Below are 13,654 nucleotides of genomic sequence, written 5' to 3' on the forward strand. Positions count from 1 at the left end.
GAACTTTGGATATGTACGTGCTAAATCCGTCGAAAGATTCAAAATATGTTAAAGATTTTTTACACAAGTGGCACTCTAGTGATCAAAAACTATTCGCCAGCAGAAGTAATACGAAAGAATTTTCGTTTCCAGTTCAAAATATGGTATCCATTTGCGCATTACTCGTTTGGCAACCGGCCAACCCGAACGACACCATCACTAGGATAATGTTCCCAGGAAGTACTCCTCAGCACAAAATATTCGAAGGATTGGAACGAATCAAGCATTTAGAATTTATGAAGCATCCTACGTGTACAGCGAAATCAATCACCGTTACGCCGCCACCGTTAAAAACCTATAGACAGACAACTTATTCTAAGTATACACATGCAGAGAAATCTTCAACCGAAGCAAAGCAGACTATTCTCAAAACGGTAGAAAAAGAAACGAAATCTATTGAAAAGGAAATGAAGTCGACGGAAAAAGAAATTAAATCTTTAGAAAAACAACTTATCGCTGAAAAATCGGCTGCAGTTCTTGTTGATCAAAAAACGCCGGATAATATTGATCAAGTAGATATTATGTCTTCTCTTCCCAGTAAAGTAGATGTAGATTCGTTATTAGACAAAAAAGACTCGATCAAGGATATAGCTGATAACAAACTTCGCACAGAAAAAGAACAAGCGTTGTGCGATGATAATAAAAAAATCGACCAAAAAACGGTTACAAAGACTTCGGCTGTGGTGCTTACGTCTCAGACAAGACACAAAACAGTGTCCGAAAAGAAAGTTAAGACTGAAACTAAGAAGACTGATATAATTTCTGATTCGATTATTGAAAAGAAATCCGAAAAGCAGCGTAAGGACAATAGATATATTATTGATAGAAAATCCAAAAAAGTAGATACAACTGATACAGTTAGCGATAAAAAAGATAAAAGGAAATCCGAATCCATTAAGAAAGAGGATATAAACAAGCGAGAAGAAGATAGTAACATCCAACAGGTAGAACTAAAAATTAAAGATGTTGATAAAACTGATGCAAAACCTAAATCCGAAACACGGAAAAAGATAGAATCTAGAATAGATACTAATTTATCCGCTGTTAGAACTAGGAGTAAATCAAGAAGCGTTACTAAAACTCAAGAAAAGAAAACAGTTATCGACCAAATAGAAAAGAAAGATGATAAATCGTCACCTTCTAGTCCTAAAAAATCAATTGATAGATTGTCCCAAAACAAAGACATTGAATTGTCTAAAATTAAGATTGTGCAAAAAAGTAAAAAATACAGTCCTAGCAGTACACCTGCTAGGAAAAGTGTCAAGGAGGCCAATAACAGGCGCGTACTAGAATCGAAATTTAAGGCACCGTCCCCTAAAAAAGAACCGATTAAACCAACGGAGAAAAAAGATGTAGCTGCCAAACCAAAACGAGAACCTATATCACGACGACCAAAATCTATGTCATCGCCAGTTAAAACTATAAAATCAACTAGCCCAGCAAGTAAATTGAAGAGCAAAGGTGAAGAAAAGGCTGTTACAAGAAAACCAAAAACTAAAGAAGTTTCCAAAGACAATGAAATTCCTTATATTGAAAAGAAAATAGACGACGAAATGTCGCATTCCCTTGATGAAATTAAACAACAAGAATTAGACGAACTGCGGGAAGAACAAGAAATTGTTAGAGAAATCGAAGCTGTATTTAATAGAGACAGCGAAGCTGAAGAGAAACATGACTATATAATTGAATCGGATGTCGAACGAATGGGAGACGATGCCAAAACAGAAACTACTGTAGAAGGAGAATTCGAAGAAGAGTACTTAATCATCGAAAAAGAAGAAGTCGACCAATACACAGAAGATTCGGTCAACGAGCCTGAAAGTAGTCAACATGAAGAAGAACTTCAAAAACATTTTAGAGATACCCAGGAAACTGAAAAACGAAGAAAGAGCAGTGCAACATCGGAAGAAATTGCTGAAAAGGGCGATGACTCCAAAGAATCCGTTGTTAAAATTGACGATAAAGAATATGATGAAGATAATGAGCTAATTTACCATGACGACAAAGAAAAAATACAGGAAGAACTAGACAGCATTATCACATCAGCGACATCAATTATTCATAAACAATCAGAAAGCTCGCGGGATGCTGATCAAATATTTTTAACAAAGAAAATAAAATCTGAAGATATATCTAAGGAAGTATCCACTAGCTTGGAAGAGAAAATCGACGGAAGCAGCGAAAAGAAAACAACTGATAGTAAAGACGATTTAGACGATAAAAATAAAATTGTATCTGAGCCTAATATTATGATTGAATCGCATCCAGAGGAGAAGTTTTCTACAACTATTGAATCTGGTGCTACTACTGCTCCCACCTTACCTGAAGATGAAAGAATCCCTCTTTATGAATTAAAAGAACATATTATAGAAGAAAAACATGTTAAGGAAGAAGTTGCTGAAAAAGAAAGTCATCCAATCTTGCCACCTACTACTCTGGAGCCTTTCCCAGTCTCGGTTTTGGGTAGTAGTCAATTTGATAATCAACCTGTACAAATTAGAGATATAGTAAAGACTCCGGACGAAGTGGCTGATTTACCAGTTCACGAAGAAGTTGATGTAAGGGAGTACTATGTTACCAAAAAGGAACTTACATCTCATGAAATATATGAGCTAACAAAATCTGCAGAAAACCAGGAACTTACGGATATTTTGCTGGGTAGAAAAAAACCAGAACTAGACTTCTTAACTGAAATAAAACCACCAATAGAAAAAACTGTGCAAGAAATTGAAAAAGAAAGTTCTGACAAAATGTATTTAGAAAAGGGTGTAGAAGAAGAATTAGTGGTTCAAATGCTGCAACACGCTTCCCACCCTGAAGTCGTCACGGTTACGCCGGGGTCTGCTCCAGATTCACCAGCTTTTGCTAAAAAAGTAACAAAAACAACACATGAAAAAGAAGATTTGTCAGAAGACGTTGATTCAGACTACAAACCAAATCAAAATGATTATAGAGATTATGAATATCAACCATATACAACTGAATTACGAGAAACTCACATTACTACCGTAGATTCGCCAATTAAAGAAGATATTCATTATGATGATTTTCATGCATTATCTGATAAAATTCATTCAATACCTGAAGATGTAGAAGAAAAAGAAGCAGTTGAGTTTATGGTAGACCAACAAAAATCAAAAGATGTTGTAACAAGCAAAACTACAGAGTTAATTAAAACTTCAGCAGCTCTAATAGAATCGAGTAGTAAAATTATATCAGAGATAAAATCGGGATACGAGTCAAAATCAGAACAAAAAGAATCTGAATTTTTGTCATACAAACGATCTGAAATAGATGTTGAAAAAATTGTTGCGAATGTAGCAGAAGTATTGAAATCCGAAAAAAGCTTAGAAGAAATAATGCCTGAGATATTGTCTGGTAAAACCAGTCCTAGTTCTATTAATTTAGATAAAGAAAAAGAACAAGATATTAACCAAGAAGAAAAAGACATCGATACGTGTGAAATTAAATCAACTCATGACACGGAAGAAAAAATATTACCTACACCTGCTGTTCAGCGAATGTTGGTAACAGCTAGTAGTGAAGATGGCGGCCATGAAATTGAAATCTGTTCTAAAGGTTCAATTAGTTTTGAAGTAAAACACGATGAAAGTTTACAAACATCATCAAAAGATATCGAGAAAAGTTACCAACAAGAAATTGAAGAATTAGATTCTGAAGATATGTATTCAAAAAAAAGAACCGAAATTCTTAGAGAATCTCACATTGGTCTAGAATCAGAATTGTCAAGCGAATTTGATGGAAGAGAAATTCACGCTTCAACAACTGAACTTACTGAAATCGACAAAAGCTTTTCAGTTGAAAAAGAAAGCAAAATTAATTTGACACATGTTTCTGAAATTTCAACTGAAATAAATAACCTAAAAATTGTGGAAACTGATATTAAATCAACCAAATTAGAACAATTATCTGAAAAAACAGTCCTAGAAGAAGAAATATTAGAATCAAAATATTTGGATAGTAAAATAGGAAATGGTCAAATAAAACACGCTTATGATGATCAAGAGGATTTGACTCATAATATCGTTAAAAGAGATCTCACTGATTTAGATAGATCTAAATCTGTATCTCCTGTATCAGTAAATTCTCATACCCAAGAAGATGCATCTATTTTATATGAGAAGACAGAGTTAAAATCACCATCACAAAAAACACCTAAAACAACGTCACCGATAGATGATATTATAAAATCCACATCAATCCGCAGTGACGATACCATTTCAACGGCGGAAAATATCACAATCGAAGAAACGGAATATGCTTCTAACCGAGACGAATCCCAAATAACAATGAAAGAATCCATTCTTGGATCACTAGATGTCGTATGTGAAAAAATATCTGACGTTTCTAAGGCCATATCTTCAATAGTTGTTGACAATAATAAAATTACCAGTACAAATGAAGAGACGACAACTATTTCAACGAATAATGAAGTATACATGGAACACAAGGTCCAGCAAATTAGTACATCGGATGTAATAAAAACGGTTGAAGATGAAGTTAAATCATCACAGTTAATAACTGAAAAATATACAACAGAAGAATTAGTAGAAACTTTAACTTCTAAATCGCCTTCTCCTGTTAAAGAAAAAGCCGGCTCACCAATTCCATCTAAGGATGATGATATTCCAACTTCGTTCGAAGTAAAGGATGTCAGTGAGGTTAGGGAACTTCCATCACCATCAGAGAAGGATACAATTGAAGTAATTAAATTAGAAAAATCTAAATCGCCTTCCCCAGTTACCGAAAAAGTGGAGTTTCCAATATCCAAATCACCTGTGGATGATCATGTTCTGACAACAGTAGACGCAAAGACCTCATCGTCATTACATAAGGAAACTATTGATGAAGCCCAATTAAATGTAACAAAATCTCGATCACCCGTTACCGAGGATGCCAAATCTCCAGTTTCAAAATCACCAATTCCATCCCATGATGATTATGTTGTTTCGGCACTAGACATAAAGGGTGAAAGTGATGATGAAAGGACGTTGCCGACATTAGAAAAGGAAATTATAGTTGTATCTAAATTAGATGTAACAAAATCTCCATCACCCATTATCGAGAAAGCCATGTCTCCAGTTTCCAAATCACCGATTCCATCTAAGGATGAACTTGTACCAACAACACTAGATGAAAAATATGTAGGTGATGATAAAGAGATTTTATCATCATTAGAAACGGAATCAATTGCTGCAATAACTGCGTTAGATAAATCTAAATCGTCATCACCAATTACGGATAAACCAGAATCACCAGCTTCCAAATCTCCAGTCCCTTCTAAAGATGACCATGTTCCAATGTCACTAGACATTAATGATGTCTGTGAGGATAGAAGGACCCCATCGCCATTAGACAAGACAACAATTTCAGCATATGTTTCAGATAAAACTAAATCACCATCACCTGATACTGACAAAGCGAAGTCACCAGATTCTAAGTCACCAGTTCCATCAAAAGACGATCATGTACCAACTGTGCTAGACATAAAAGATGGCAGTGATGATATAAAAATGCTAACATCAATAGAGAAGGAGTCAATAGTTATAGCTGAATTCGATAAATCTAAAACACCATCACCCGTGACCGAAAAAGCAGAGTCACTAGTTTCCAAATCACCGATACCACCAAAAGACGATCGTGTTCCGACGATACTAGATGTAAAAGATATTAGTGATGATATAAAAACACCATTGGAGAAAGAAACCATTGTAGCAGCTCTATCAGATGAAATTAAATCGCCATCACCTGGGATTGAGAAAACAAAATCTCCAATTTCCAAATCACCAGTGCCATCTGAAGATTATCATGCTTTGACGACACTTGAAGAAAAATATGTAGGCGATGATATAAAGATGCAGCTCCCATCAGATAAGGAGACAATCGACGTAGTTGAATTAGATAAATCTGAAATACCTTCCAATGTTACTGAAAAAGCTGAATCGCTGATTTACAAATCACCGGTGACACCGGTTATTGATGCTCTTGTTCAGACAACACTAGACGTAAAGAGTATATGTGATGATACAAAGACTATTTCGGCATTAGAGAAAGAAACTATTGATAAAACTCAATTAGAAGAAACTAAATCTCGATCACCAATTACCGAAGATGCCAAGTCTGCAGTTTCAAAATCACAGGTTCCATCAACGGATGATCATGTTTTAATGACACTAGATGTTAAGGGTGTAGAAAACGAAACGCAAGTTGTGGCCGAAAGAACTAAATCACCATCACCTATTACTGAAAAAGCGGAGTCGCCAGTACATACTAAAGAAGACTACAAACCAACAACGCTTGATGTCAAAGATTCCATTGAGGAGCAAAAGGCGCAAACTCCATTAGAAAAAGAAACGCCTGTAGAAACTGTGGCTGAAAAAACTAGATCACCATCACCTATTACTGAAAAAGCGGAGTCACCAGTTCTATCGAAAGATGACCATATACCGACAGCGCTGGTCGCCGAAGATGTCACTGATAAAAAACAAACTACCTCTCCTTTAGAGAAAGATACACCAGTAGTAATATCAACGGCAGGAGTTAAGTCACCTTCACCTAGTACCGAGGAAGCCCAGTCGCCAGTACTTACTAAGGATGATTATAAACCAATAACGCTTGATATCAAAGATTCCATTGAGGAGCAAAAGGCGCAAACTCCATTAGAAAAAGAAACGCCTGTAGAAACTGTGGCTGAAAAAACTAGATCACCATCACCTATTACTGAAAAAGCAGAGTCACCAGTTCTAACGAAAGATGACCATATACCGACAGCGCTGGTCGACGAAGATGTCACTGATGAAAAACAAACTACCTCTCCTTTAGAGAAAGATACACCAGTAGTAATATCAACGGCAGGAGTTAAGTCACCTTCACCTAGTACAGAGGAAGCCCAGTCGCCAGTACTTACTAAGGATGATTATAAACCAATAACGCTTGATATCAAAGATTCCATTGAGGAGCAAAAGGCGCAAACTCCATTAGAAAAAGAAACGCCTGTAGAAACTGTGGCTGAAAAAACTAGATCACCATCACCTATTACTGAAAAAGCGAAGTCACCAGTTCTATCGAAAGATGACCATATACCGACAGCGCTGGTCGACGAAGATGTCACTGATGAAAAACAAACTACCTCTCCTTTAGAGAAAGATACACCAGTAGTAATATCAACGGCAGGAGTTAAGTCACCTTCACCTAGTACCGAGGAAGCCCAGTCGCCAGTACTTACTAAGGATGATTATAAACCAATAACGCTTGATATCAAAGATTCCATTGAGGAGCAAAAGGCGCAAACTCCATTAGAAAAAGAAACGCCTGTAGAAACTGTGGCTGAAAAAACTAGATCACCATCACCTATTACTGAAAAAGCGAAGTCACCAGTTCTATCGAAAGATGACCATATACCGACAGCGCTGGTCGCCGAAGATGTCACTGATAAAAAACAAACTACCTCTCCTTTAGAGAAAGATACACCAGTAGTAATATCAACGGCAGGAGTTAAGTCACCTTCACCTAGTACCGAGGAAGCCCAGTCGCCAGTACTTGCTAAGGATGATTATAAACCAATAACGCTTGATATCAAAGATTCCATTGAGGAGCAAAAGGCGCAAACTCCATTAGAAAAAGAAACGCCTGTAGAAACTGTGGCTGAAAAAACTAGATCACCATCACCTATTACTGAAAAAGCGGAGTCACCAGTTCTATCGAAAGATGACCATATACCGACAGCGCTGGTCGACGAAGATGTCACTGATGAAAAACAAACTACCTCTCCTTTAGAGAAAGATACACCAGTAGTAATATTAACGGCAGGAGTTAAGTCACCTTCACCTAGTACCGAGGAAGCCCAGTCGCCAGTACTTGCTAAGGATGATTATAAACCAATAATGCTTGATGTCAAAGATTCCATTGAGGAGCAAAAGGCGCAAACTCCATTAGAAAAAGAAACACCTGTAGAAACTGTGGCTGAAAAAACTAGATCACCATCACCTATTACTGAAAAAGCGGAGTCACCAGTTCTATCGAAAGATGACCATATACCGACAGCGCTGGTCGCCGAAGATGTCACTGATAAAAAACAAACTACCTCTCCTTTAGAGAAAGATACACCAGTAGTAATATCAACGGCAGGAGTTAAGTCACCTTCACCTAGTACCGAGGAAGCCCAGTCGCCAGTACTTACTAAGGATGATTATAAACCAATAACGCTTGATATCAAAGATTCCATTGAGGAGCAAAAGGCGCAAACTCCATTAGAAAAAGAAACACCTGTAGAAACTGTGGCTGAAAAAACTAGATCACCATCACCTATTACTGAAAAAGCGAAGTCACCAGTTCTATCGAAAGATGACCATATACCGACAGCGCTGGTCGCCGAAGATGTCACTGATAAAAAACAAACTACCTCTCCTTTAGAGAAAGATACACCAGTAGTAATATCAACGGCAGGAGTTAAGTTACCTTCACCTAGTACCGAGGAAGCCCAGTCGCCAGTACTTACTAAGGATGATTATAAACCAATAACGCTTGATGTCAAAGATTCCATTGAGGAGCAAAAGGCGCAAACTCCATTAGAAAAAGAAACACCTGTAGAAACTGTGGCTGAAAAAACTAGATCACCATCACCTATTACTGAAAAAGCGGAGTCACCAGTTCTATCGAAAGATGACCATATACCGACAGCGCTGGTCGCCGAAGATGTCACTGATAAAAAACAAACTACCTCTCCTTTAGAGAAAGATACACCAGTAGTAATATCAACGGCAGGAGTTAAGTCACCTTCACCTAGTACCGAGGAAGCCCAGTCGCCAGTACTTACTAAGGATGATTATAAACCAATAACGCTTGATATCAAAGATTCCATTGAGGAGCAAAAGGCGCAAACTCTATTAGAAAAAGAAACGCCTGTAGAAACTGTGGCTGAAAAATCTAGATCACCATCACCTACTACTGAAAAAGCAGAGTCACCAGTTCTATCGAAAGATGACCATATACCGACAGCGCTGGTCGCTGAAGATGACACTGATAAAAAACAAACTACCTCTCCTTTAGAGAAAGATACACCAGTAGTAATATCAACGGCAGAAACTAAGTCACCTTCACCTATTACTGAGAAAGCTCAGTCGCCAGTACCTACTGAAGATGACTATAAACCAGTAACGCTCGACATCAGAGATTCCATTGAAGATGAAAAGGGTCCTTCTCCGTTAGTAAATAAAACGCCAGTAGAAATGTTAACTGAAGATTCTAAATCCCCGTCACCTATTACTGAGAAAGCACACTCGCCAGTTCCCTTTAAGGATGACCATAAACCTACAACACTAGACATCAAAGACTCCACTAAAGATCAAAATGCACTATCTCTGTTGAGAGAAGAAACACCTGTAAAAGCAGTAGCCAAAAGTACTAGGTCACCGTCACCTATTATTGAAAAAGCTCAGTCGCCAATTTTAACAAAAGATGACCATGCACCTACTGCACTGGATGACGAAGATGTAACTCATAAGCAAGAAACTACCTCTCCCTTAGATAAGGATACACCAGTAATAATAGCAACGGAAAAAACAAAGCCTACTTCGCCTATTACTGAGAAAGCCCAGTCGCCAGTACCTATTCAGGACGACCATAAACCAATAATGCTCGTTGTCAAAGATACCACTGAGGGGCAAAAGGCACAATCTTTGTTAGAAAAAGAAACGCATGTAGAAACTGTAGACGAAAAAACTAAATCACCGTCACCTATTGCTGAAAAAGCAAAATCGCTAGTTTTAACAAAAGATGACCATGCACCGATAGCGCTGGTCGTCGAAGATGTCACTGACAAAAAAGAAATTCCCTCTCCATTACAGAAGGATTCACCAGTAGTTTTATCAACGGAAGAAACTAAGTCACCATCACCAATTACTGAAAAAGCGGAGTCGCCAGTTCCATCAAAAGATGACCATGAACCGACAGCGCTAGTCGTCGAAGATGTTACTGACAAAAAAGAAGTTCCCTCTCCCTTAGAAAAGGACACACCAGTAGTAATATCAATGGAAGGAACTAAATCACCATCACTTGTTACGGAAAGAGCAGAGTCACCTGTTCCAACAAAAGATGACCATGCAACAACATTGGACGTCAAAGATTCCACTGAGGAGAAAACGACTCCTTCACCATCAGAAAAAGATACGCCAGTAGTAGTACCGATGGAAAAAGCTAAATCACCATCACCTGCTACAGAAAAAGAGGAGTCACCAGTTCTACCCAAAGATGGCTTTGCACCGACAACGCTGGAAGTCAAAGATTCCACGGAGGAGAAAAATACATCTTCGCCATTAGATGAGGATAAGCCAGCAGAAGTACCATCTGAAAAAACTAAGTCACCATCACCCGTTACTGAAAAAGGGGTATCACCAGTTCCAAGAATAGATGACCATGGTCCAATAACGCTGGACGTCAAAGATTCCACTGAGGAACAAAAGACACCTTCACCAATAGAAAAGGATACGCCAGTAGTAGTACCAATGGAAGGAACTAAGTCACCATCACCTGCTACTGAAAAAGCAGAGTCGCCAGTTCCACCAAAAGATGACCGTGCACCGAGTACACTGGACGTCAAAGATACCATTGAGGAGCAAAAGACGACTTTACCAATTGATACAGAAACGCCAACAGAAATTGTAACTGAGAAAACTAAGTCGCCATCACCTGTTACTGAAAAAGTTGAGTCACCAGATCCAACAAAAGATGACCATGCAACAACATTGGACGTCAAAGATTCCACTGAGGAGAAAACGACTCCTTCACCATCAGAAAAAGATACGCCAGTAGTAGTACCAATGGAAAAAGCTAAATCACCATCACCTGCTACAGAAAAAGAGGAGTCACCAGTTCTACCCAAAGATGGCTTTGCACCGACAACGCTGGAAGTCAAAGATTCCACTGAGGAGAAAAAGACATCTTCGCCATTAGATGAGGATACGCCAGCAGAAGTACCATCTGAAAAAACTAAGTCACCATCACCCGTTACTGAAAAAGGGGTATCACCAATTCCAAGAATAGATGACCATGGTCCAATAACGCTGGACGTCAAAGATTCCACTGAGGAACAAAAGACACCTTCACCAATAGAAAAGGATACGCCAGTAGTAGTACCAATGGAAGGAACTAAGTCACCATCACCTGCTACTGAAAAAGCAGAGTCGCCAGTTCCACCAAAAGATGACCGTGCACCGAGTACACTGGACGTCAAAGATACCATTGAGGAGCAAAAGACGTCTTTACCAATTGATACAGAAACGCCAACAGAAGTTGTAACTGAGAAAACTAAGTCGCCATCACCTGTTACTGAAAAAGTTGAGTCACCAGATCCAACAAAAGATGACCATGCAACAACATTGGACGTCAAAGATTCCACTGAGGAGAAAACGACTCCTTCACCATCAGAAAAAGATAAGCCAGTAGTAGTACCGATGAAAGAAACTAAATCACCATCACCTGCTACAGAAAAAGAGGAGTCACCAGTTCTACCTAAAGATGGCCTTGCACCGACAACGCTGGAAGTCAAAGATTCCACGGAGGAGAAAAAGACATCTTCGCCATTAGATGAGGATACGCCAGCAGAAGTACCATCTGAAAAAACTAAGTCACCATCACCCGTTACTGAAAAAGGGGTATCACCAGTTCCAAGAATAGATGACCATGGTCCAATAACGCTGGACGTCAAAGATTCCACTGAGGAACAAAAGACACCTTCACCAATAGAAAAGGATACGCCAGTAGTAGTACCAATGGAAGGAACTAAGTCACCATCACCTGCTACTGAAAAAGCAGAGTCGCCAGTTCCACCAAAAGATGACCGTGCACCGAGTACACTGGACGTCAAAGATACCATTGAGGAGCAGAAGACGTCTTTACCAATTGATACAGAAACGCCAACAGAAGTTGTAACTGAGAAAACTAAGTCGCCATCACCTGTTACTGAAAAAGTTGAGTCACCAGATCCAACAAAAGATGACCATGCAACAACATTGGACGTCAAAGACTCCACTGAGGAGAAAACGACTCCTTCACCATCAGAAAAAGATACGCCAGTAGTAGTACCGATGAAAGAAACTAAATCACCATCACCTGCTACAGAAAAAGAGGAGTCACCAGTTCTACCTAAAGATGGCCTTGCACCGACAACGCTGGAAGTCAAAGATTCCACGGAGGAGAAAAAGACATCTTCGCCATTAGATGAGGATACGCCAGCAGAAGTACCATCTGAAAAAACTAAGTCACCATCACCCGTTACTGAAAAAGGGGTATCACCAGTTCCAACAAAAGATGACCATGCACCAACAACGCTTGACGTTAAAGAGTCCATGGAGGAGCAAAAGACTCCTTCGCCATTAGATAGGGATACGCCATCAGAAGTTGTATCTGAAAAAACTAAGTCACCATCACCCATTACTGAAAAAGCAGAATCGCCAGTTCCAACAAAAGATGACCATGCACCAAGTACACTGGACGTCAAAGATTCCATTGAGGAGCGGAAGACTATTTCACCAATAGAAAAGGATACGCCAGCAGTAGTACCAATGGAAGGAACTAAATCACCTGCTACGGAAAGAGCAGAGTCAACAAAAGATGGCGTTGCACCGACAACGCTGGAAGTCAAAGATTCTACCGTGGATCAAAAAACCCCTTCACCATCAGAAAAGGATACGCCAGTAGTAGTACCAATGGAAGAAATGAAATCATCATCACCTGCTACAGAAAAAGCGGAGTCACCAGTTCCACCCAAAGATAGCCTTGCACCGACAACGCTGAAAGCCAAAGATTCCACGGAGGAGAATAAGACTCCTTCAACATTAGATGGGGTTACGCCAGCAGAAGTTCCATCTGAAAAAACTAAGTCACCATCACCCCTTACTGAAAAAGGAGTATCACCAGTACCAAGAAAAGATGACCATGCTCCAATAACGCTGGACGTCAAAGATTCCACTGAGGAACAAAAAACGCCTTCACCAATAGAAATGGATACACCAGTAGTAGCACCAACGGAAGGAACTAAGTCACCATCACCTGCTACTGAAAGAGCAGAGTCACCAGTTCCACCCAAAGATAGCCTTGCACCGACAACGCTGAAAGTCAAAGATTCCACAGAGGAAAAAAAGACTCCTTCACCATTAGATGGGGTTACGCCAGCAGAAGTTCCATCTGAAAAAAGTAAGTCACCATCACCCATTACTGAAAAAGCGGAATCGCCAGTTCCAACAAAAGATGACCATTTACCAAGTACACTGGACGTCAAAGATTCCATTGAGGAGCAAAAGACTATTTTACTAATAGAAAAGGATACGCCAGCAGTAGTACCAATGGAAGGAACTAAATCACCTGCTACGGAAAGAGCAGAGCCAACAAAAGATGGCGTTGCACCGACAACGCTGGAAGTCAAAGATTTTACCGTGGATCAAAAAACGCCTTCACCAATAGAAAAGGATACGCCAGTAGTAGTACCAGCGGAAGGAACTAAGTCACCATCACCTGCTACTGAAAGAGCAGAGTCACCAGTTCCAATTAAAGATGACCATACACCGAGTACGCTGGACGTCAAAATTTCCATTGAGGA

The 13,654-nt window shown here is 39.3% G+C and overlaps 1 protein-coding gene across 2 annotated transcripts in view; it reads left to right on the forward strand.

Annotated features, from left to right (window-relative positions):
- LOC148236054 (uncharacterized) overlaps positions 1-13,654 on the forward strand; it is a 120,825-nt gene that overhangs the window by 86,565 nt on the left and 20,606 nt on the right. For both annotated transcript variants that reach the window (XM_088184730.1, XM_088184732.1), the window contains one exon: positions 1-13,654. This exon is cut by the window's right edge and continues 15,380 nt beyond it. In XM_088184730.1, coding sequence (XP_088040856.1) covers positions 1-13,654 — 13,654 coding nt within the window.

Source organism: Plectrocnemia conspersa, unplaced genomic scaffold (genome assembly GCF_051122295.1).
Source record: "Plectrocnemia conspersa isolate PC_06_02 unplaced genomic scaffold, ASM5112229v1 ptg000004l, whole genome shotgun sequence".
NCBI classification, from domain to species: Eukaryota; Metazoa; Arthropoda; class Insecta; order Trichoptera; family Polycentropodidae; genus Plectrocnemia; species Plectrocnemia conspersa.